The following is a 24,271-nucleotide window of genomic DNA, read 5'->3' as shown; positions in this document are numbered from 1 at the left end:
CCGAGGCAGGCTGGGCCTCTGTGGGGATCGAAACAGGACCTGTGTCACAGCACAACCATGGCATCAGCCAATGTGGCCAAGGTGACAGGGGTGGTGTCGGAGACCAAAGTGTTCTAGAGTGTTCTCCCCAAACTCTCCTTACCCAGAGCAGGGGTCCCAGCTGGCCTCACCTTGTAGATGTCAAAGCCAATGGCCAGATTTTCACCCTTGCCATCCCGGCGGGTGGACTGTTTGGGCCGTTGTTGGATGCAGATCAGCACTTCATCTTCTGGCTTTCTGACATCAAAGATGTACTGCGGGTGCAGCAGAGGAAGAGGGGCACATGGTGAGACCGCACCGAAAACGGGCTCGGTGGCTCCCAAAGCTCAGCCCAGAACTCAGCTGTGTGAACTTGGGCAAGTCACATCAGCTCTCCGAGCCTCAGTCCCTCATCTGTGAGATGGGCTGGCAACGTCCACCCTGCATGCGGGGTGGGAGGACTCGGGGAAACGATGGATGCTCAGCTCCGAGCCTGCATGCAGCTGGTGCTCAATGAAGGCACACCGGGCGTGAGGACCAGGCGGGTGCCAGGGTCATGACCGAGGAGGCCGCAGGGGAGGAGTCCCGTGGGGATCCAGCCTGGCCAAGTCTCCCCAGAAGGAGCAGCACCATGTGTGGAAACAAGGGGTTTGAGGCCCCAGCTCAGCCTCTAAATAAAATGTCCCCGTAACTCTTATCAGGGCACTCATTAGTCCTCAGAGCCTGCAGGTCATATTGTGAGGTTGCGGGTGACACGACCTCCCAGACACGCCCATCCAACCCCGCTGTACAAACGGTGCACCGAACCCCACGGAGGTACAGGGATGTACCCGAGGTCGTGCAGGAGTCCGTGGCAGGACGGCGCCGAGGGCCCCACAGTTGCTCAAGGGGTGGGGGCGGTGGGGATCCCCAAGGAGGCCCACCTGCGGGTTCTGGAAGAAGGTGTCCTTGTGGTTGATGCAGCCCCCGCTGCGGTTGTGCAGCGGGTCCTCGTGCCGCGTCCAGGCGCCACACAGCCGGGCCTCCTCCCACGTCTTGTGGATGCTCAGGTAAGACGTGTTGATCAGACGGCACTTGATGATGTCCGTGAAGTATCGGCACACGTCCTCAAAGGTCATCCTGGGCGTGGCAAGGGGCTGAGCCGGCCGGTCTCCCCACCCCACCCCGCCCACCAGCCTGCCCACTCGCCCCACATGCTCTGCACCACGAGCCTACACAGCAAGTGTGGACGTGGCATCACACGGACCCTTCACATCTCTTTTGGCCTCAGTCTCCTGCTTTGTAAAACGGGAATAAATCTAATGACAGCTGCCTACCTCACAGAGATGGTGCAGGAATTAAGCAATGCAATAACAATAAAAGCATGTAATAGAACTTCCAGCAGACAGGAGTTGCCAAAGGCTAGCCGATACAATTATTAATAGTATGAACAACTAACGTGTACAGCCCTCTACAGTTTCCATCCATTATCATCCACAGCTAGTGGTGGAAACCCCTTGGTAGGCGAGCTGCAGTGGCCAGGATACTGCCACACCTCCAGGAGCCTGGGCGGGGGGAAGGGAAGTGCCCACCCACCTTCAAGTGTGCACATATATGCATCAAGGGTGAACATATCTGAGAAAGGCCTTAGGAGGAAGCCCTTTCCTGATGAGGGTTTTCTACTGCTATGTTTTAATTCGACTGGCCCCTGAGCCAGACTGGGCAAAGTGGATCTCATCCACAGGAGCCCAGACCAAAAGGCCTGGGGGGCCTCCTGCAGCGGCTCCCCTGACACCTGCAGGAGGGGACCTCACTGGGGTGCCAGGATCACTGCCATCTGCGTCTGGATCTGCCTGGGGCCCTCACAACATCTCCCACACACAGGGTACCCTGTATCCCTCCAGGAAGTGGCTCAGTCCCCAAATCAAGTGTCCTGCTGAAGAAAGACACTGAACCTGGCAAACAGGGCTAAATGCAGAATGAATGAATGCAGGAGTGAATGAATGCAGGAGTCACTATCACGCTCTTTAAGCAAGGCTGTTGCCATCCTCCAAGCTCACCTCCTCACCTCCCTGAACTCACTCTTCCCATCCCAAACCCAAGTGTGCTCTCTTGCCTCTGGGCTGGGTCTCTGTCCTCGCCAAAGGGCTCCTCTGCACCCTGAGTCTTAGCTCCTCCAAAGGGCCTCTCCTCTTCCTACCTGCTCTCGGCATCAGGCTGCCAGCATGCCCTCTGCCCTCTGGTCAATTCCCCACCTGCTGGTACCCTGGCCTACTTGCCGAGGGCTCAGCCTGGGTACCAGAGCAGCCCAGGGTCCCCTGACATGGGCAGTGGAGGCTATGGGGACGAAAGGGTCCATTCTGCCCAATTCACTTTACATAGGAGGAAACAGGCCCAAAAAGATGCAGTGACTTATCCGAGGCCACACGGCAAGTTGATGGTGGGGCATTTTTAGAGCCCTGGCTCCCGCCTCCCTGTCCAGCACCTCCTGCCCGGCACACAGGAGGCTCCCCTCCCAGCCCTGGACATCTGCCCAGGGCAAGAGCACACTCACCAGAACTCGCCATCATCCTGCACAGTCACACCCAACTTCTCCCGCTCACTCTTGCTTACTTTCTGCCACTCTTCTGAGCTGGGATGTGAGCACAGGGGAGGGAAGAGAGAGGAGTATCAGAGGGATGCCCTCAGGGCCACTCTGGCAAGGGTCAGGAGGCATGAGGGACAGCTCAGCACTAGGCCTCCATCAGTGTGGGTGTAGTTGGGGGCACCCAGGGCCATGCCCAGGCCCCTCTCCAGGAAGTGCTGTCTGCCCACTCTCGCAGGCAACCGTGGGCTGCCACCATGCCGGGGATCCGGAGGTCTGGGAGCAAAGCTGCAGGCTTGGGGCAAGTGGGGGGACTGACCCTCAGTGAAGGGAGCTCCTTCACTGGGGGCCTAGGCTCTGCTCCTCTCCTGGCCTCACCAGGGCCATTAGCCAAGCACAGGGCAGTCACCCCCATTCCCACCCTTGGTGGCCTCCCTCCCTGCTTTCCTCCCCACTCAAGCACCAAGACTGGTCTCTACATCCCCTATAGGAATCAGCTCATCCCCACCTCCAGACCTCTGCCCATGCTGAATCTACCCCCCCCACACACACATGCCTGCTCCAAAGTAAGTCTTCTCCTAATGTCATCCTTCCCCCAAATCCTTTAAGGCCCAGCCCTGGTGCCACCTCCTCCAGGAAGTCCACCCTGTCCTTGCCCAAGTCCTCGTACCCCGGCCCACCCACCTGGGGTCTTCCCGGTGCCTGCCCCCTGTCCTTGCCCAAGCCCCGGGCCTCACGTGTCACTCCAGGGCCCGTTCCACTCCCGCTCGCCCCAGGGGTTGCGCAGGCGGATCATGTCCAGCTTCTCTGACTTGAAGAAGGCCAGCAGGCCACGGCCCAGGCGCACCTTCCGCACATCAGTGATGGCATACGCGTGGCCCTTCACGAGGCCACACGCCAGCCGGGCCTCCATGTCTGCCGCTGTCACTGCCTGTGGGACACAGTTGCTCAGAGGCAGGGCAGGGCAGGCTCCACCTGGAGCCAGAGGCCACACCACCCCCTACAGGACGGGGAGGGAATGGCAGCCCTGCACAAAGGGGAGACCTCATTCCTCTGAGGTTAGGGACTGACCTCCGAATTCACAGCCCCTTACAAAGCCGGGGAACAGCAGTGGGGGATGAAGGAAGGGACCTGCAATGGGATCAGCCCAGGGCTGTGTTGGAGTCGACTAGCACTGGCTCAGTTTTGCAATCTGGTTGTGAAAACGTTAGCCTGAAATCAACCACGGTGGGAGTATTGACACCACAGAAGTCAGCAAACCAGGGCTTTTTAATTTTCCAGTCTTTTATCAACATACCACTGGGTCAGCCAAACCTGGGTTCAAATTCTGCCTTCACTGAGTCCCAACTTTCCCACCCAAAACGTGAGCAGTCAATGAAATAAGACGATCTTCTTGAAGAGCCCAGGCCTGTGCCAGCAGGCAGTAGGGGCTCCCTCGCCCTTCCCATCGCCTCGCAACTGTGATGCCTTAAACCTTGGCCAAAGGACCTATCACTCCGTTATGAAAGGGCTGGAAAAGGGGGACGCTAGTTGAACAGTGTGGGCAAGGCCTTTCATAGTGTAAAGGTTAGGGCAGGGGGCCTGAGGCTTGTGCTGTCCAGCACTGGGGAGGGGCTGCACCCTCTAACTGCTCCCCTCCCGCCATGAGGCTGAGGGTCTGGATTTGTGATCCAACCTGGGCAGGGGCTCTCCCTGAAAAGCCAGTCACCTCCCACCCCAATCAGGGTGAGTGAAGGGGAGGGGCCGCCTCCGGGGCTCGGTTCTGTGTTCTCACCTTGATGGAGGCACTGATGAGGCCCCCCCGGCTGTGCACTTTCAACACGCGCTCAAAGAGCTGGCTCCTCTTGGCCTCATCACTGGCAAAGTCACCCTCGGTCAAGTCGATGGGCTCGGAAACCCCACCTGTGAAGTCCACCAGCGCATCCGCTGTGTTGCCTCCATCCAGGGCCTGGTAACAGCCTGCCAGCCTGGAAGCAATGTGGAAAGAACTCCCAGCTCATGTTCCCCAGCCAGTCTAAATCCTTCACCTGATAGGGGAGATTTCTGAGATTCAGAGAGGTTAAGAGAGCTGCTAAGGTCACACAGCAGGCCACACAACAGAGCCAACCCAGGTCTCCGGCTCCCAGGCCAACGTCTGTCCCACTGAACCACACCATTTTGTCACTCAAATTCCCCTTGGCCTTCATAGCCCCATCTTCAAAAATTAGCTGTCCAGAAATCCAGCAATTCTTTTCAGAAGTGTTAAAAGTTCATATGTCTTTTGACATAATTCTGGACGAGTAACATTATTTATAACAATGTAAAACTAGCAATCACCTAAACGTCTAACAACAGAGAACTCGTTTTAAAAGCTAATGTTGCATCTCAAGCAGCCATTGAAGAAAACACTGTAAAGGAATTCCTACTGCAGGGAAAATGCTAGTGCCTGCTTGTTACATATGAAAAGGCAATACAGCCGGACTCCAATTATGTCTAAAATGTATGCAATAATTCATTTCAAAAAGATTAAGCATCTACTATGTGCAATAGATCAGGTGCTAGGACACAGCTGTGGCTCCTTATTTAAATGTTAGGAAAAAGGTTGGGGTCTTAAAGGCAGAGTGTCAAATGTGAACATGAGAAGCAGAATGGGATATATGACAAAATACCATTTCCATAAATTGAAAATATGCGCCCACAAAACACCAGCACAGGTTCTGCAAGGTAACCTACAAACAAAAGAGCCATCAAAGATGTTAAAAGACCTGCCAGTGGTGGGGGAGGGTGCAGGGAGAGCAAAGGGAAGAAACGGAAGACATGGAGAGGGGGTGGGGCCTTGAGGGGACAATGTCCTGCTGTCTGGAACAGAGGAGCTGCCCCATTAACCCAGATGGCCCAAAACAGGGAAGGGGTGAACAGCAACCTGGGAGAATATGCAGGAGTATAGGAGAGTTTTATTATCCTCTGCATAGTTTCCTATATTTTCTGGATTTCCTATAACAGATATGCATTCTTTTTATAATTTTAAAAGTAAATAATTAAAAAAAAAAAAGCGTAACTGGTGCAGCCCCTGTGTAAAGCAGTTTGGTGGTTTCTCAAAAATGTAAACACAGAACTACCATACGACCCACCAATTCACTCCTAGGTATATATTCCAAAGAACTAAAAGGAGACATTCAAACAGATACCTGTACATCAATGTTCATAGCCACATTATTCATAACAGCAAGCAGGTGGAAACAGTTTACCCGAGTGTCCATCAACAGATGAATGGATAAACAAAATGTGGCACACACATACAGGGGAATACCATTCAGCCATAAACAGGAATGGAATTTTGATACATGCTTCAACATGGAAGGACCTTGAAAACACTACGCTAATTGACATAAGGCAGACACAGAAGGACAAATAGTCCACTTACATGAGTTACCTGGAAAAGAAAAATTCATAGAGACAAAAAGCAGAATGGAGGTTCCCAGGGTTGGGAGAAGGGAGAAAGCGGGAGTTATTGTTTAGTGGGTAACAGAATTTATGTTGGGGATGATGAAAAGTATCATCATCTATACTGGATATAGACAGTGGTGATGGGTACAAAGCATTGTGAATGTAATTGATGCTACTGAATCGCACACTTACACATGGTCAAAATGATAAATATTATATTTTGGACAATTTTTTAAAATAATAAAAATTTTACTTAAAAAAAAAAAAAAGAGCTAGCCCACTGAGTCACTGAGTGGGTCTCCCAGAGTGGGAGGAGAGGAGCCTGCACCAAGGACGATGGTGACCAACTGACCACCGGGGGCGGGTTTTGCTTTCTTAGGACTGAAAATGGAATCTGCCGACATGTTTTCATGGGTTTGTTTTTCAATTTTATTTTATTTTTTTATACAGCAGGTTCTTATTAGTTATCTATTTTATACATATTAGTGTATACATGTCAATCCCAATCTCTCAAGTCATCCCACCACCACCCCAGCCCCTGGCACTTTGCCCCCTTGGTGTCCATACGTTTGTTCTCTACATCTGTGTCTCTATTTCTGCCCTGCAAACCAGTTCATCTGTACCATTTTTCTAGGTTCCACATATATGCATTAATGTATGATATTTGTTTTTCTCTTTCTGACTTACTTCACTCTGTATGACAGTCTCTAGATCCATCCATGTCTCTACAAATGACCCAATTTCGTTCCTTTTTATGGCTGAGTAATATTCCATTGTATACATGTACCACACCTTCTTTATCCATTCGTCTGTCGATGGGCACTTAGGTTGCTTCCATGACCTGACTATTGTAAATAGTGCTGCAGTGAACATTGGGGTGCATGTGTCTTTCTGAATTATGGTTTTCTCTGGGTATATGCCCAGTAGTGGGATTGCTGGGTCATATGGTAATTCTATTTTTAGTTTTTTAAGGAACCTCCATACTGTCCTCCACAGTGGCTGTATCAATTTACATTCCCACCAACAGTGCAAGAGGGTTCCATGGGTTTGTTTTTGATGATGGAGTTTTTGTTTTTCCTTTTACACACACACACACACACACCACACTATCCAAGGAGAGTGACAAACAAGCCTGGGAGGAAGAATCAAGGAGACGCTCCCACAGAGCTGGTCTCTGACCCCACTGGCCCTCCTGCACCAGGCCTGCACCTGTCCTGCAGGGGCCTGGGCAGGTCACTCTGCCCCAAAGCCCTCCACAGCTCAGCAAACCTTTGCTCATGCCCATGCTGGGAACCCAGGGCCTGGCACAGAGCAGGAGGAGGGGCAGCAAAGATAGAATGGCTGGACAGTCAGGTAGACAGACCAGTGGGTGGGTGAAGGGGAGGCCCAGCCAGCAGGAAAGGCAGTGGTTTGTCCCAGGCTCCTCGACCAGCCCAGGCTCGGAGACACCACATGCCCAACAAGGCCTCCAGGGACGGCTCAGCAACTTGGATCTTTGGAAAAGAACCATCGACCTGAATATGGTTGCTGGCTCTGCCCCCAGCTACCTGCAGGACACCTGCCTGGGCCTCCATCTTCCCAGGTAGAAGCGGGCTTCCCTATGTGGGCTGACTGTGGGGACCTGACACCAGGTACCCAGAGGCCCTGCAGTCCAGGCCTCCACCACACCTGACTGTGCTCTGGGTGCCGGGCTCTGAGTTCGCTGTGTGTGTTTGCACCTGCCCCTCACCTCTCTGTGCCTGGAGCCCCAGCTAGAGGAACACCCGCACAGAGCCCAAGAGCAGTTCCACCCCAGCCTGGCCGCCCAACCCTGGCACCTACTTGGCGTAGGCCTTCTCCACCAGGGCACACCAGAACTCATTGCGGGAGCTGGAGTGGCAGTAGATGAGCTGGTTGTTGACTGTGGGCAGCCGGTCATCGATGACCACGTCCACCCACTCCCCGAAGCGCCAGAAATGGAAGTGAAAGATGCCCACGTAGGTGTTGGGCTTCTCGGGGTCCCACTCCTGCTCCTTCCAGTCTGGGATGACCTGGACGGGGAGGGGGACAGGATGGGACACACTGAGGGTCACGGCTGGCTTCCTGAGGAAGTGGGGCTGCGTGCCTCCACGGAATCAAATGGAAAGGAATACTGGGTTCAATTCCCATCTCTGCCATGAACCAGTATGGGACTTGGGCAAATCCTTCTCATCTCCGGGCCTCAGTTTCCCCATCCCTGAAGGGGTTGGAGGCCCCCTGAGGCTCCTCCCAGCTCTGTCATTCTAAGATTCTATGAGCTTCCCCTTCCCTTCCTCATGCCTCCATCTGCATCCTCCCCCTCAGAAATATAGCACATCCACGCAAGTTCCTGCCTGGTCAGTGGTGCCACCATGCCCCCTGTCCTGCCCGAGCCAGAAGTTGGCAGCCATGCCGGCCTCCCCACTTTCCCTCTCTCCATGCAATCTGAGCTCCCACATTCTGCTAAAATGCATCTCCTCCTCTCCAGCCCCCCGGCACCGCCCTGGCCCGGTCCCCCATCTCCTCGCCCCGGGACACTAACAGCATCAGCAACCACATCTGCTCTTGCCCCACACAGCAGCAAAGTGATCTTTCTGATTAGGTCCCCTGGAAAATAAAGCCCAAACCCTTAATATGCTCTGTCCCCAGGCTCATGTCTCTACCCTCACCCACCCCAGCCTCCACCTACTGCGCCCTGCTCCAGGCTCTTTCTCTGGTCAGGAGCTCCGCACCTGCTCTTCCTGCAGCTGACTCTCACTTGTCCTTTAGGGCCTACCCTCCTCCTCCAGGAAGCCCTCCTTGACTCCTCAGACTAGGCCAGGACCCCCGTCCATCCAACTCACGGCCCCTGGCACTTCTCCTCTGAGACACTTTCCCCAGTTATAATTACACAAGTGTGTGACATTGTGTTCAGTGCTGATACTGTCACTGGAATGTCAACTCTCTTAGGGCAGAGACACGTCAGTCTTGGTCACTGCTATCCACCCAGCACCTAGTCCAGGGCCTGGCTCAGAGAGGGTCCTCAATAAACATGTGTTAACTGAATGAATAAATTCACAGGCATCCACTGGGACTCTTAATAAAATTGATTATTTATGGAGCATCTTGGAAATGCCAGATACCAAGCCTGTGACTGCCATGGGTTATCTCGGTTCAATCCACACAACCACCCCATGAAATTACTAATACATCCATCCTTACTTTACAGATGAGAACATCAAGCCTCAGAGAGGGCAAGTAACTTGTCCAGGATCTCATAGCTAGAAAATACACATTCTTTGGAGGCAGGCAGACCTGGGTTTGAAGCCAGGATTCAAACGCAGGTCTATCTGCCTCCAAATAAGGAGTTCTTTATCAGTGTGGACCACTCTGCACCCAGCCCCACACTGGCACTGAGGACCCAGATGATTCAGACATGGTCCCTGCCCTCGGGAGGCTCCCAGTCTGGTGGGAGAGGCAGGCACACAGGCAAGTGCGGAGGCTGACACAGGGTACATGCGGGGCCGTGGAGAGGAGGGAGTGGTGGGCCTGACCCTGGAGGACAAGCAGTAGCTTCTGAGCAGGTGTCCTGAGAGCTGGCAGTGGGCATCGCCCCAGCAGACTAGGACGAACAGAGGAATTTGGGGCAGCAGGAGGTGGGGAGGCAGGGGAAAAAACCCTCACCTGCTGAGTCAGGGGGACCTGCTGGCCCTTTCGGGCAAGGACCCAGAGGAGCCAAACCCCATCAAGACCAGAAGAACCATCTTCTAGAAGAAAATCACTCCCAGGTATGGGGGTGGGCACGCAGGCAATCCGTCTGAGGAGCCAGAGATGTATCAGGAGGCTGTAAATAAATCCCAAGGTCCGGAGCAGCCTGAGCACAGAGACTTCAGCCAAAAGCCATTCCCAACGCCCACCCTCATTAAGGATGCTTCTGTTTACACGCCTCTAACCATCAACAGAGATGCTGGCAAAGAGAAATGCTCCCTAGTGGGACATTCGCGACCAAGACAATGAAAATGATAAGCACAGTGAGAGGCGCTACAGCCACTAATGGAGCCCAGCTAAGTGCCTTAGCGCCTGAACCCTCAGGGCTGTCTTCTGAGGGGTAGGGCAGGAAGTCGCTGCAGAAGGCCACCCACAGGCACCAGTGAGGGAGGCAGGATTCACACTCAGGGCTTCAGAGCCTGACACAGAGTCTAGCACCCAGCAAGGGCTGATTACTAGCTGGTCCCTTTTCAGTCAACTGTGTGTCCTTTCTCAGTGAAGACTCCCAGGCCGGCCTCTGCCCTGACCCCTGGCAGGTTCCCTGACACTTGATTTCAGGACAGAAAAGTGTATCAAAAATGGGTTACAGGGACCTCCCTGGTGGCGCAGTGGTTAAGAATCTGCCTGCCAGTGCAGGGACACGGGTTCGAGCCCTGGTCCAGGAAGATCCCCCATGCCATGGAGCAACTAAGCCCGTGTGTCACAACTACTGAGCCTACACTCTAGAGTCCGAGAGCCACAACTATTGAGGCCATGTGCCACAACTACTGAAGCCGCACACCTAGAGCCCGTGCTCTGCAACGAGAAGCCAGCCAATGAGAAGCCCGCGCACCGCGACGAAGAGTAGCTCCTGCTCGCAGCAACTAGAGAAAGCCCATGTGCAGCAGTGAAGAACCAACGCAGCCAAAAATAAATAAATAAATAAATAAATTTATTTTGCAAAAAAGGGGGTACATGCAGGGGCACAGAGCAATGGAGAGTCGGAAGCTGGGAACACTGGCCTGGCCACTGCACCCTCCTCCACTCCTCCCTGCTCTGAAAGCTCTGGATTGCACGGGATGTGGAAGAAGGATGGCGGAGGGGGGAGGGAAGAAGAGGAGCCCTCCCAGGAGCTGGGAGGTACCACTGGGGCCACGGGAGGATCAATAAACCCAGGGCTTGGCTCTGAACCCTCTATTACTCAAAAGGCAGCTAATGAGGCTCCAGGGCCTGTGATACAGAGTCAGCGATCTCCATGGGCCTCAATTTCCCTCCCACACCACAGCCCTTCAAGGAAGCCCCAGGCCAGCCTTCTCACCCCTCAGCCCCTCTCTGCTGCCAGCCAGGGTACCAAGCGAGAGGAAGCAGTCTGTCCAGGGAGGTGTGCTCCCACGGGCACACAAACCACACACCCTCCACACCACATCCGGTCATGCCAGAAATCAAGGAAGCAACCAGAGGATTCAGGACCAATCTGAAGAGGCTCCCACTAGCCAAAGACAGGCCAATTGGAGCAGCAGTAAAGGATAATGACAGTGATGAATGAAAACACATCCAATATGTTCAAATCCATGAGACCATGATGATATTAACACAAACAAATAATTAGTCACTATTGGAGGGTGGCAGGGAAACAACTCATTTTTTTGAAACTGGAAATCGAAAGGAAAAAAAAAATCAAAGACTTAACCTGACTTTTCTATACAAACTGTGCCATAGAGTAACCAATAGCAGATGAAGGGAGGTTTTTATCTGGTGATGAATTCCATCTAAGAAGTGAGAAGAAATTATTTTTGGCTGTGTTGGGTCTTCGTTGCTGTGTGGGCAGGTTTTCTCTAGTTGCGGCGAGCGGGGGGCTACTCTTCATTGTGGTGGGCGGGCTTCTCATCGCGGTGGCTTCTCTTGTTGCGGAGCACAGGCTCTAGGCGCACGGGCTTCAGTAGTTGCAGCACAAGGGCTCAGTACTTGTCTCACGGCTCTAGAGTGCAGGCTCAGTAATTGTGGTGCACGGGCTTATCTGCTCCGCGGCATGTGGGATCTTCCCGGACCAGGGCCTGAACCCGTGTCCTCTGCGTTGGCAGGTGGATTCTTAACCACAGTGCCACCAGGGAAGTCCCAGACTCCTATTCTTTTGCAACCACTGACAAATAATGGATTTAGGCAATCATGGCTTCGAACATCAATTTAGGATCACCGATGGTTCCTATGTCACAAAATAAGAGACAACCCGACATTATGTACCTCCTGAGAGAACTTCGCCTATGAAGCAGTTGTGCAAAAAAAATTGTGCCGCATCTTATGAAGCCTCCAGAGGTGAGTGCTACCTCACAGGAAACTCAGGGCACAGACAAATATTAATCGACACCATGAAAACGAAGCCTGCAAAATCCAGATGGTTGGAAACTCCCAGGACAAATGACTAGCTTCTTCAGCAACTAGATTGCAAGGGAAAAAAATGAAAAGATGAAGGGGAACAAACGGACTGCAGTAATGGACCTTTGGATCTGATTCAAACAAACTGTAAAATATACATATAAACATTTGTGACCCAGAGTGGAAACCAGAACATTTACTGGGCATTTGATGATATTAAGGAATTATTATAAAGTTATTTTAGTTACGTTACGATATTATGGTTCCGGGTTTTGAATGAGTCCTTATCGTTCAGAGATACATCCAGAGATATTTACAGATGAAATGACATGCTGCCTGGGGGGAGCGGGGTTGTAGAGGAAACAAGATCAACCATGAGTTGGCAGTGGTTGAGGTGGAGGGATGGGTCCAAGGGCTCACTAGGCTGTCTCTCCTCTCGCGTGACTACAGTTGAAAAGCCCCATAGCCAGGGACACTAGCTCCCTGGCCCGGCATTCAAAGCCCTGCGGGCAGCTCTCAGCTTCACCCCTGAACACTGCCTCCCTCAGGCCCTATAGGAATCTACACCCTGTGATGCCTCAGGCTACCTCAGTTTTGCACGGGTGGCTCCCTCTGCCGGCCTCATCCCCGTCCCTGTCCCTCCGGGGCCAGCTGAGCAGCAGCTTGCAGGGTCCTCCTGACCCCACCCTCCCCTTGGGCGCCGTCCGGCAGCCCCTCCCCCAAGCTCCTGCTCAGATCCCCACCGCCCAGCACAGGGCCAGGGCCAGCTCCACAGTTGGCTGAGTCTTTCTGGGAGGAAAATCCCCAAATGCCGGCCGCAGCGAGGGCCTGGACAGCTGGTGAGCTTGTACACACTACTGGTGTGAAAGGAAAATACAAATGGAGTCAGTTTTACTAAGACAGCGCTCTAAAACGGAGCTGGGAGGCCACTGAGAAAGTGTGATTTCTTCACGTCACCACCTGCACGGAATCTGAACTTTGACCACTTCTTGTCTTAACGCAGCCATCCAGAACGTTTGCCCAGTGTTCCAGAAACTCAAGATATTTATTGGATCCTTACCCTAAAATAACTCTTGACAGCCTCAAGGACAAATATTTCCTTTAACGACCTTATGGCTTTTGCCTTTACAAGCCCGACTTCCTCTTCCCTGGAACGCTCTTTGGTTATACCTGAATCTGTGTCTCCCCCGTTGCAATTCCTAAGACCTGCAAATAAAGCTCCTTGTCCTCTGTAGCCTTGATACTGATTGTCGTTTGATGCTGGACACCAATTTACCAACCTCGGCGTGTGGCTGGGACTTAAGCTTCGACTAGGTCACCTCTCGGAGCCTCAGTGTCTCCGCATCTACCTACCCTCCCTCCAAGGCTATTGTGAGAACGAAGGTGGAGAACGGCCTTGGCTGTACTGCATCAACTGTGGAGGGCTGGGTACACATGAGGGGTCGTCCCCGCTGGTGTGTGGAGTACATGGTGTGTGCAAACCTCGGGGGGACCTGGTCAACCTCCCTCCCAAGAGGAGAAAGGAAAACCTTAATGACAGTCCACTGTGCAGACAGGAAAAACAGGCCTGAAGGGGCTGAGGCACCTCCTTGGGCTGACCGGGCAGTGAGGCAAGAACTCTGTGGGATTTGGAGCCCCTCGTGTGCCCATTAACAGCCACCCACTGCAGAATCACCCAGAAACCTCAGAGTCCCACTGATGGGTGTGCCACAGTACCCCCTGGTGCCCCAGCACCTGGAGCACCCCCTCGGTGCTCTCCCTCAGGGACTCCCACCCAGACCCAAGTGGCTGGGCTCAAATCTTGCTGGGACCCTGGGCAAGTGAGTGAATGCCCGTGTGTGAGTGTGTGCACAGAAGCATGCATGTGTATGTGCAAGTGTGTGCGTGTATGTCTGTCCATGTGGCAGAGAGGGAGCTTCCCACAGATTTCTGCTTGGGACCCCAGAGGGCCAGCCAGGAGCATTTCTAAACAAGACCAGCAGGGCTGAAGGCTGAGGGACTACAGTGGAGTTTCCTGTGTTACGTAAGCTGGGGGAGGTGAGCCACAGACCTCTCCAGATCCTCAGAACGAGAGGGTCCCTGGTTCTGAGTATCTGAAGTTTCTCAGTTCTCAGCTTCTGATTCCAAGAGTCTCAAATTCCCAAGTTTCAGACGCCACGGCTGGAAGAAGCCAGGAAGATTGGGCAATCCCCACCCCCAGCCCCTTGGGAGAGGAGTGCCTCCAGCTCACCACCTGGAGCGTGGGGTGCTGACACACCCGCAGGGGGCCCCGGGATCCCTGTTCACAAGGAGTGAGCACAGCCAGACGCTCAGAGACCAGGGCGGCCCCTCGGGCTAGGCTCCCAGGCTAGACTGTGAGGGCTTAAGGTTCCCTCAGCTGGGCCCTTCCAAGCCTGGTAATGGTGAGGAGAATCCACTCCCCCATGACCACTCTCTCCAACCACAGAGCCAGGCCTGGACCCTGCCTCTCCCTCCACCCCACACTGCCTGCTGCCCTTCACTACACCTCTCTGAACCCTACACTCTTCCTTAGTAAATAGGTTCTCCTAACACCCTCCTCTCAGAATCATGGTGCAAAGTGAGACTCTGTGTCTACAGCGATTGGAAAAAGTACAAGGAGGAAATCCAGAGAGGAAGCCCGTATGCCTCTCAGGAAGCTCAGTGCTTCACTAGCTTTAAGTCGTTCCATCTTCACAGTGACCCGATGAGGAAAGAACCATTACTATTCCCACCGACAGATGAGCAAACAGGCTCCGAGAGGCTGCTCAGGGTCACACGGGTGGTGGCTGGCGGCAGCGCCAGGCTGGGTCCCTCACACTACCGTACACTGGCTCAGTGGGAGGCAGGAGCTCAGGAAATGGCAGGTCTCTCTGCTCGGTGGTTTCTCACAGGTTCCGTGGAAAGCAGGTCCTCACTTCCCATTCCCTGCACTCCCCCCGGCCCAGTCTCAGGAGCAGAACCAGGCCTTCTACTGCTGTCCTCGGGGTGGGAAGCCTGGGTTCCCGTCTCTGTTCCCCCCACCCCTCCCAGAAGTATCTCCAGGAGTGGGTGGAGGCTGGGGCTGGAGGGCAGGGCTTGGGGAAGGGAAATGAGGCAGCAGCAGCTGCCCTGGGCAGGGCCCTGGGGTGGAGGAAGACGGGATGCGAGACCTGCCCGGGGGGCTGTTCCCAAGCAAAGCCCCAAGAGCGGCCTCGGAAGCGGGGCCTGCCCTTGTCTTGGGGGAGAAGCCAGCCTTGCCCGGGCCTGAGCCCTCAGATGGGATGGGGGCATCGGCCCTTCCCGTCCCAGGGGGCCAGGGTCATGGGGTCGAAGGTCCACAGACCCAGAGCTTGATCCACGTGCACCCCGTCGCCGGCCCCTCCACACACCCTCTGTGACTGTGGGCCGGCAGCCTCCTCCCTGGGCCTCTGTTGTCACCGTCCACAAAGGGTCAGGTGGGGCACTAAGGCGACGTGGTGACATGGGTCTTCTCTGGTCAGTGCGGCAGGGCTGCAAGGGGCTTCAGAGAACCAGGCTGTTCCCTTTAGAAGGTCTGAGGCTGGGAGAGGGTCAGGGGCTGCCTGAGGACATACAGCATGTTAGGGAAATCGGGGCACAGGCCTGATCCCACCCCACCTCTCAGCCACTCCCCTGTCCCGTCTGCCTCCTGCCCGGCCACCCTGCAAGGGAGGGAGACTCCAGATTGAGCACGGCTTGGTGGGTCCCCACCATCCCCTGTGGGCCCCAAGTGTCTCCCCGAGGCCTCAGCATGGCTCTCTCCATGCCCCATACAGAGGCTGGTCTGGGGGCCACTGGAGAAAAAACTGTCAGGGCTGTTGGTTCCTGGCTTGGTGTCACGGGACCTGGTTTCAAACCCCATGCTGATGTCTGACCTTGGGCCAGTCACCACCTGCTCTGGGCCTCAGCCCTGAAAGCGGCAGGAGGAGGGGGCAGGGGTGTGGAGGGGGCCCAGGGAGGGGTGGCTCCTGGGAAGAGAACACTTACCATGAGGCGGGGACACACAGGCTTTACCGGGGACACACAGTGAGCACGGCAGAGGCACTCACATGCCTGCACAGAGCAGACGCGCTAGGGTGCGGGTACAAGCAGTCTGCAGCAAGAGGGGCCCCAGAGCTGCAGGGAGGGGTCAGGCAGAGAGGCAGAAGGACAGGGCCATCCACAGGGGTCTAGCCTCCAGGCTCCCCCGGAGCCAGGAGAGAAGCAGGCAGGAATCCAAGCATGTCCCGGAACAGACACCCGAGCTTCAGGTTAGAAAGGACCATCGCTCACACCACGGCCAAATCTCCCACTGAAGAATCGACTCCAAATGCTTCTGCTTGCCTGCCTCCAAAGTGGGGGCCTGCCCTCCCGGCAGCCCTGGCCACTAGGGTTGGCTCTGACCCTCCATCTCTCAGTGCCTCTGCTCCCAGGGCCCTGCAGCCCCCCGACGGCTCTGCTTCACGAGGGAAATGTCACAGGCACGTCCCTGACACAAAACAGGGCTGACCTGGAGACACGGTGTTGGGGGCGCTTCCTGAGGTGCCCTTGGCTGGTGCCAGGCCTCAGAGGAGCTCACTGGGCCTGTGCAGCGTGAGGGGGGCTTGGGGCTTGGAACTGAATCTGCTAGCAATTGTGCCTCAGTTTCCCTCTTTGTTTGGTGAGTGGGTTCTGCCCTGTGACCTCTGAGGCCAGTGTTCCGCCGTCACACCACACTGTCACCTCCAGCCCACTGCTGACCACCATCCATCACAGCTCCCCTCCAAGGCTGCTGCCCCCGATTCCTACCCCTCAACCCCACCAAAGATGCCGCACCAGGATGACACACCTGCCTTCTCCGACCAGTTAGCCAGGAAAAGCCTGACATCCCAGGAGGGGACACCTCAGGCCCCAGAGATGTTACTGTCTCCAGCTCCAGGGCTCTGGACCCCCTCTATCCAGCTTCCCCCAGGCAGAGGGAAACCTGTTTACTACACTGTTCCCCACTTCTCTGCATGAACCTCAAAGTCTCCCGGCTCAGGAGCTTCCCCTCCCCAAGGCCATCCTGATCAAGCCCCTGCTAAGGGCCACCAGGGAACCAGCTAGGCAATTCAGACTTATTCACAGGGCAGGTATGGAATACAACCATATGAATATAGCATGCTATCTCTCAATACATATGTGTATGTATAGATAGATACATCTCTATGCAACGTTTTTGAGATCTCCCCCTTCACTTCTCCCCTCCTGAAGTCATTCCCAGAAAACCAAGAGCTGGCCTGCACAGCCTCCAGCGTGCCAGCCACTGCCCACTGCCCAAATCAGCCCTCACAGCAACCCTGCCCAATGTCTTAAGAGCCCTGAGGTGTCGTGGGCCCACACAAGGTGCCCGGAGCAGCAGGCTGAGTGTTCACCTCCAGACACGGACACCGGGAAGGGGCATCGTGGCCAGGAGGGCAGCAAATGCCTGTGTGCCAGACTCTCCAAGGAAGTTGCTTTGTCATCTCTTTGTCATCTCTGGGCCCGTCTCTGGAGGAAGCCCAATGGCTGGTTCTTTAGAGGTGTCTCTCTCGGTCTGTGTCTGTCTCTGTCTTGGTCTCTCAGTCTCTCTCCCAACAACGGAGCAGAGAGAAGACCATCTCCCAAGGCCTCTCCATCTTCCCACACTAGCCCCAACCAGGTCTCCATGGTCTACGGCAGAAGCAGCGGCAGCCAGGTCAGCTTCTAGACTACGGAGCCCTTGCATCTTCCTCCCGTGAAAAGGAGCACCAGCACCAGGGAAAGGAGAGAAGGAAGGACGCAGGCTCAGGGGTCCTGGCCAAGCCAAGTACAGGCCAGCAGCTAGAAGAATGTCCCCAAACACACACATGGGGGAAAGGGGTATGGGCAGGGGTCAGGCAGGTGGGCCAAGGGAGAGGGTAGCAGCAGGCAGCTGCCATCAGAGCTGGCTAAAGACCACGGAGGCCTTGAGGTTGGCAGGCTCGACGCCCTCGCTGAAGGTGATGAGGAAGTACATGACCTTGAGGATCTTGGCCAGCTCGGACAGGCGCTCCCCAAACTCCAGGGCGTCAGCCTCATTCCAATCCATGGCTTCCGAGTCCTCCTTGCGCCAGAAGATGGCAGCGGGGTCCAGCAGCTGCCGTGTAATGAGGTTGGTGAGGTCGGGCGTCCAGATCTGGGAGGTGCCCGTGACGGTGACCCTGCCCGGCTTGTCCAGCACGACGTCCCAGCGCTCAGACTGCAGCCTCTGCTGCTGGATGAAGTCGATGCGGTACATGGACTTCGCCGGCTGCAGCAGCTTCTCGCCATCCTGGCGCTTCCCCCCGCGCTGCTGCAGACTCTCCACGCGCAGCCGCATCTGCTTGGTCAGGTCCTCGTCCAGGACCAGGGGCATGTCCAGCTGGGTCGGCTTCGGCTCGTCCTCCGCCATGGCCCCCTTGCTGTTGCCGCCTCCACCGTCCAGGAGCCGAGTGGACTGGGGCCTCACGGCCAAGGCGAGAGGCCACCAAAGAGGGGCCCCGTCTCCCCTTTCGCCCCCCTCCTCGTCCCGCCCCTCTTTGCCACTGGCTCTTCCCAGCCCCACCCCGTCCTCAAAACGGAGTGGGCAGGAGGGCGGGCGTCCCCACATGCCTCCTTCTCTACTCCTCGCAGAAGCGGTAATGGAGGTACTGCAGGCAGGCAGGAGGGTGGCAGGCTCCTCAGGGACCAGATGCTGTGGCAACCGCGCTGGCCACCACGGATGGGCTGAGAGCTGGCTTGCTGTGAAGAGGGAGCACTGCTTACAGGCAGTAAGAGGGCAGGAGGCGGGGGGCAAGCGCTCACTGGAGACACATCAGGAGAGGCTGAAGACCCCCTGGCAGGAGGGTGGGAAATAAGGCCCAGAGGGGCCCACCGATTTGAGATTTGAAGTCACCTAAGCCGAACCTTGGCGCTCTCCTTGACTCGGCCTCACCCGCACCCCTCCATGCCCAATCGGCAAGGCCTGTGGATTACCCTGGAAACACGTCTCCCCAATCCCACTGCCAGGACCCCGGCCCAGCCATCATCATCTCTCACCGAGACCGATGTTCTCAAACTTCAGGGAGCATCAAAACCAGCTGCAGGACTTAAAACTCAGTTTGCTGGGCCCCACCCCAGAGTTTCTGATTTAATCGGTCTCGGATGAGGCCTGAGAACTTGCACTTCTAACAACCTCCCAGGTGATGCTGATACCGCTGGTCCAGGAGCTGTATTTTGAGAATCACTGACCTGGATGATTCTTGCCCGCTGGCCCCGCCTCAACCCTGTGCCGCATAGCAGCCACATGCCCAGGAAGCTCTTCTACTAAAATCCCACCACTTATTACCCCTGTGTTGAGCCTCAGTTTCCCCCAGGAGACTTGAGGCCATGGAAGAATCTGACAAACGTCTGTATCCCCGGTGCCTGAGGGGGAACCAGGAGCTCAGCTGTTATACGTGGGCAAATGGAAGAAATGTGAGCGTAACTGGGGGTGGGGGTGAGGGAGAGGGGAAGCTGCCATGACACTGCCACACACAGAAAAGAGGACAGAAGCACAGGCCAAAGTGTAATAACTGAAAACAATCTGAAGGGCCCAGTGGACCACAAGCACAGTCAATTGCTAGATGGAAGCTAAGTAAGTCAGTGGGGTCTTGGGCTACACAAACAGCAAGAGGGTCACCAAAGGGGACCACGCACCTGATCCTGTTAAGACAACACCTCAAGCCCTTGGGTCAGTTCTGGGGGCTGCTGACAGCAATTCCCCGATGGTATTCGAGAAAACCAGGCAGCAAATGTTAAACTGCCTGTCCCTCACAGAGCCTTTTACTTTGTAGCTGGAGCAGCAGAGGAGAGGGGAACAATGTGTCTGGGGAGTGACTGTTCGGGGAGCTTCTCTCTCCTTCATGAGGAGGAGCTATTTCCTTCCCAGCTTTTTATTTGTACATTTGCTTCTTTTTTGTCTGTGATGTCTCCCCGCCAAGAGGGCAGGGACTGTGGCTGTCTGGTTCATCACTCTAGTCACTACCTAGAACAGGGCTGCCACACAGGAGCCCCAGAACTCCTGAATGAATGAATGAACGAGTGACACCGACAAGAGAATAGCTGATGTGATGGATCCTGGGGCCTAAGGACCAGGACAACAAGAGGAAGATGGGCACATGGGGAGAGAGTACACGGGCACTGACTGAAGTCAAAATGTGGTTTAGAGACAACTGTGCATCGGGCACAGGAAGGAGGGAGATGGCTGGAAGGTGAGGGTGATGGAGGAACAGAACCAAGAACTGGGCCAGGGTGATGAGGGCAGGGTGTCAGCCACACAGGTACAGTAACCCCTGGGACGCAGCAGTACTTGGGGTGGGAAAGGCTGGGAAACTGGAGGTGTTGAGCCCTTGATGCCTGGGTGCCACGGTAGCTGGTTGCCAGGGGATGGCAGTAAGGTGGGCTGCTGGTGGGGGCCGGGGGTGGGGGGAGTGGGGGACAAATGGCATGAGCCTGCAGGGGTCTATATGGGGAGGGTGTGGTCTGGATGCATCACTGAAGGGAGAGAATGCCGCCACCTCTTCGGGCCTGCAGGACATGGTCGGAGGTGTCCAGCTTCTACCAATGAGGATTCAGAGGCCGCAGGACCCTGGGGAAGGGCCTGGTCTCGGCCTTGGCAGAGGGTTACCGACCGGCAGGAAGAGGCTGAAGGTGGAAGCTATTACCAGGGCTGGGGCCTCACAGACAGGCAGGGCAGGAGGGAGGGAGTCGTGGGGACCAAGGACGGCCAGAGGGGAAGGAAGGGCAGGCGGGAGGCTGCGGGTGGGGCTGGCCCACTGCTTCCCACAAACCTCTGCTTGGCCACCAGATGCCTTGGGAGGCCCCACCAAAGGCTGGACGTAGGAATGAATAGAGAAGAGAAAAGCAACGTCCAGACTTGCATCCGTGACTGCAAAAACGTGATCATAACAAATGAACAAGCCCCTCTTTTAACCCCAAATGGAAAAAAGACTAGAAGGAAATGTAGAAAACCCTCAACACTGGCTGTTTCCAGGTACTTTTTAAAATCACCTGTCCCCGGTACCTAGAATGGTGCTGGGGCATAGCTGGTGCTCAATTATCGTGTGGTGCATGAACTGCTATTATGTTAAAGGGCGGGGATTGCTCATATAACATGGGCAGGGGTGGGATGGGAAACGTTTTTAAGTGGAACTAAAAGACTGCGAGGCCCTGCCACAAGGTGCCTCCCCTAGGCCCCGGCCCGGGATGCCCACCCCCCAAAACTCGCTCTCAGACACTCGGGCACCCCGCTGGGTTTCTGCTCAATTCTGCTCTCCCCCCACCGGGGGCATGGCTATCTCCTCCTGGGCCCAGGTACCCCATGGCTCAGAGCAGGGCTCAGGCCTGCCCTTGCGCCTGGGGCCACGCCAGGCTGTAGGGAAGGTGAACTCACCTGGCTTGGGCCAGGCCAGGCTAATGGCAAATGCTCCACCCCACTGTCACATCTGACGTCTGGTCCACAAAACCTGGTCACCTAAAGTCCACTGCCCTGCCCTCAGGGAATGCACTGTCAAGTTGGGGAGACCATAATGCCCCCATCAGGGATGCCATAGGACAGAGAGGCCTGCTTCCTAGAAGTGTCCGGCAGAAGAGAGGAATAGGTGGGAGGCCAGAGGAGGGGCAGAGAGGGATTTAGATTGCTGCTAAATGCCATGGGCTTGCCCCACACCCCTACCCCGTGGGCTCCTTTAATCCTCCTACTACCATGGGGACTGGAAAAGTCAGGTTTACACAGAGGCCAAGAGAAGAAACATGACCTGACCAAGGTCACACGACTAGCGAGAAACCCAGCCAGAATCAAACCCAGGACCCGCTGGCTTCAAATCCCCTGCCTGTCGGCCCCAGGCCATGTCAAGTACTAGAGGTAAAGGGGTGGCTTCCTGGAGAAGGGGGCATGTGTGTCAGGGGCGTGATGTGCCTGCATCTGAGGCTCAGCATCCCCAGAGTGTGAGGTGGGTGGAGGGAGCAGGGGTGCAGCTCAGGCTGAGCGCCCCCATTCCATGGAGAAAACAGGGTGGGGCAGGGGAGGCCCTGCAGGGCAACAGGCCCAGCAAGTGAGGGGTGACAACAAACAGGGCCCAGTCAGCAGGGACAGGAGGGGAGGTTAGGCACAGTAACGAGCTCCCCGGGACCTCGTGCCTGCTGCCGGGACCCAGGGTCTGTCACCACAGCAGCACCAGAAGGCAGAATGCAATTAGCCCAGAGCAGCCCTGACTCGCCCAACCTCCCAGGGACCTAAGCTCCTGGAGATCTGCCCCTGAGCTTCCAGACAAGCCAGGCTGGGTGCCCCAACACCCTGCAGGAGGAACCTTAGGCCCAGAGACAAACACAGGCCTGCCCATGGTCACAAAGCACCAACAACAAACCTCTTGCCTGTGGGTCCGGGGCCCCTTCTTCCACTTGCTAGGTGGAGAGCTGTCCCAGGGGTCGGGCCCAGGGCAGGGCACACAGTAAGCTGAGGCTCATCTCTACAAATGACTAGACAGCCCGTTCCCCAGGAGGGGACACAGAGGGCCAGGCCCCGGCCCCACTGCAGGCCCCAGGAGGCCTGGGGCTGCTGGCCAGTCACTGGGGAGGAACTCTGTTCTCAAAACTTTCTTGAGCCCTCTCTGTGCCGGGCTCCTCCTGGGCTCAGCAGGAAGATATAGACCAGCTTTGTCTGTGAGCTCGAGAGGGGAGATCACAGATAAACAGGCAATTATAGGACCGGGTGGGAGGTGTAGGGCCAGCCCCACAGAGTTCCCATGTGCCACCTCCAGCCCTAGACGGAGCCCTGACCGGGGCACCTTGTTCTGGGCTCAGAGAAGGGGGTTGAAGCCTGGAGGCAGGGGGCTGAGGACAGCTCTACACCCGAAGAACAGCGCCAGATCCCGAGCCTCTGTGGGCCATGAGGCTCTCCAAGGCCCTCCCAGCTTGGACGCCCCATGACCACCCATGTCTACGGATCTCAGCAGTGGCCTCTGCCGAGGGGCCTACAGCACAGAGCTTCCCATATCCCACAGGACCACCGGGGCCAGGCCCCAGGGATGCCCACTTGGGGGTGGCTTTGAGAGGTCACACCCCTGTTCAGAAGACATGACAACAGGACACCTACCACAGTCCCAGCCTCGGCGAAGGGCACAGCTCCCTCTGATGGCTGAGGGACGCCTCAGAGGATGAGAACAAACTCATCTGCCCCTTGCACCCTGCTTGCCTAGGAACACCCATTATGTTCCATGAATCTTAATGATCACAACACTGGGGTCACCGCAGCGCTGCACTGCACAAGGCCCTTTAAGCACAGTACCTTGTTCCACCCTCACAGCTCCCCGAGAGGGAGCTACTCTGATATCCCAACTTTCTGGATGAGTAACCTGAGGCTAATTACAAAGCTATGAAACGGCGAGGCTGGGACTCGCACCTGAGCCTGTCAGACTCGGATGCCCGGTGTTCTTAAGCCCTACTGCTAGTCCCTACAGAAAGAGCAGAAAGGGCAGGGATGAGATAGGGGCAATGACTTGTATTTGCTGGCATGGGAACCCAGGATGCAGTCCCCATCAGTTACTCTTTAGAAACCACAACTCCAGCCTCCCTGCTTCCCCAAGGAGGGAGCTCTGAGTGTTGGACTTAAGGGCTGCACCGCCGAATGCTGCCACAAGAGGGCGAAGTGTCAGGACCGGAGCCCATTCTTCCCAACCTAAAACCCTGTGGTTCTGGTCCAGAATATCAGCTGCTTGGAACCATGAATCATGAAACAGGATTGTCTGGATCCCTCCAGCTGTTCAGAGCGAGAGGAGCGAGGCCCAGAGAAGGGCAAGAGCTGGCCAAGCCGCACAGCAGATCCTAGCAGGGCTCTCCTGAGCCGCAGTTAGTGGTATCTCCACACTGCACATGCTTTAGGCGGCCTCCACGTTTCACAGGTGCACATCCTGCTCAGTGGGTCCCCAACAGTCAAGAGCGGCCGCATCAGAGCTGGGAGCTCTGCAGATTCCCAGCACCTGCCCCTGAGCTGGCGGGGGCAGGGAAGGCAATTCTGATGCTCAGTCAGTACTGGGGAGCCCTGGCATCACCCCGCCCCATCCCCGCACAGGCTGTCATAAGGTCTCACCTGCTCACTCAGGCTGCACCTCCCCCATCTGATGGGGAGGGCGCCAGGTGGAGTTAAGTCTCCCCAGCACCCCTGCCTGACCCAGGCCT

The 24,271-nt window shown here is 55.8% G+C and overlaps 2 protein-coding genes across 4 annotated transcripts in view; both read right to left on the bottom strand.

The window, feature by feature from the left end:
- CAPN5 (calpain 5) overlaps positions 1-24,271 on the bottom strand; it is a 57,070-nt gene that overhangs the window by 6,377 nt on the left and 26,422 nt on the right. For all 3 annotated transcript variants that reach the window (XM_022593891.3, XM_022593892.2, XM_089915336.1), the window contains 6 exons: positions 7,829-8,037; positions 4,356-4,548; positions 3,319-3,512; positions 2,552-2,629; positions 942-1,137; positions 171-293 (listed from right to left, as the gene is read on the bottom strand). In XM_022593891.3, the coding sequence (XP_022449599.1) occupies positions 171-293; positions 942-1,137; positions 2,552-2,629; positions 3,319-3,512; positions 4,356-4,548; positions 7,829-8,037 (993 nt within the window). The remainder of the gene's footprint in view (positions 1-170; positions 294-941; positions 1,138-2,551; positions 2,630-3,318; positions 3,513-4,355; positions 4,549-7,828; positions 8,038-24,271) is intronic.
- Positions 11,711-24,268, bottom strand: OMP (olfactory marker protein). The gene has a single exon (XM_022593893.2). The coding sequence runs from the start codon at positions 18,684-18,686 to the stop codon at positions 17,997-17,999; it is 690 nt and encodes a 229-aa protein (XP_022449601.1). The 5' UTR covers positions 18,687-24,268; the 3' UTR covers positions 11,711-17,996.

Source organism: Delphinapterus leucas, chromosome 7, assembly GCF_059928025.1.
Source record: "Delphinapterus leucas isolate spDelLeu-1000000601 "Yukka" chromosome 7, BTC_Dleu_Yukka2, whole genome shotgun sequence".
In the NCBI taxonomy this organism is placed as follows: Eukaryota; Metazoa; Chordata; class Mammalia; order Artiodactyla; family Monodontidae; genus Delphinapterus; species Delphinapterus leucas.
This window is presented reverse-complemented; position numbering and strand designations above follow the sequence as displayed.

Excerpts from the sequence above, each read along its gene's own strand:
- OMP (XM_022593893.2), bottom strand. The coding sequence starts at position 18,686 with ATGTGGGGACGCCCGCCCTCCTGCCCACTCCGTTTTGAGGACGGGGTG.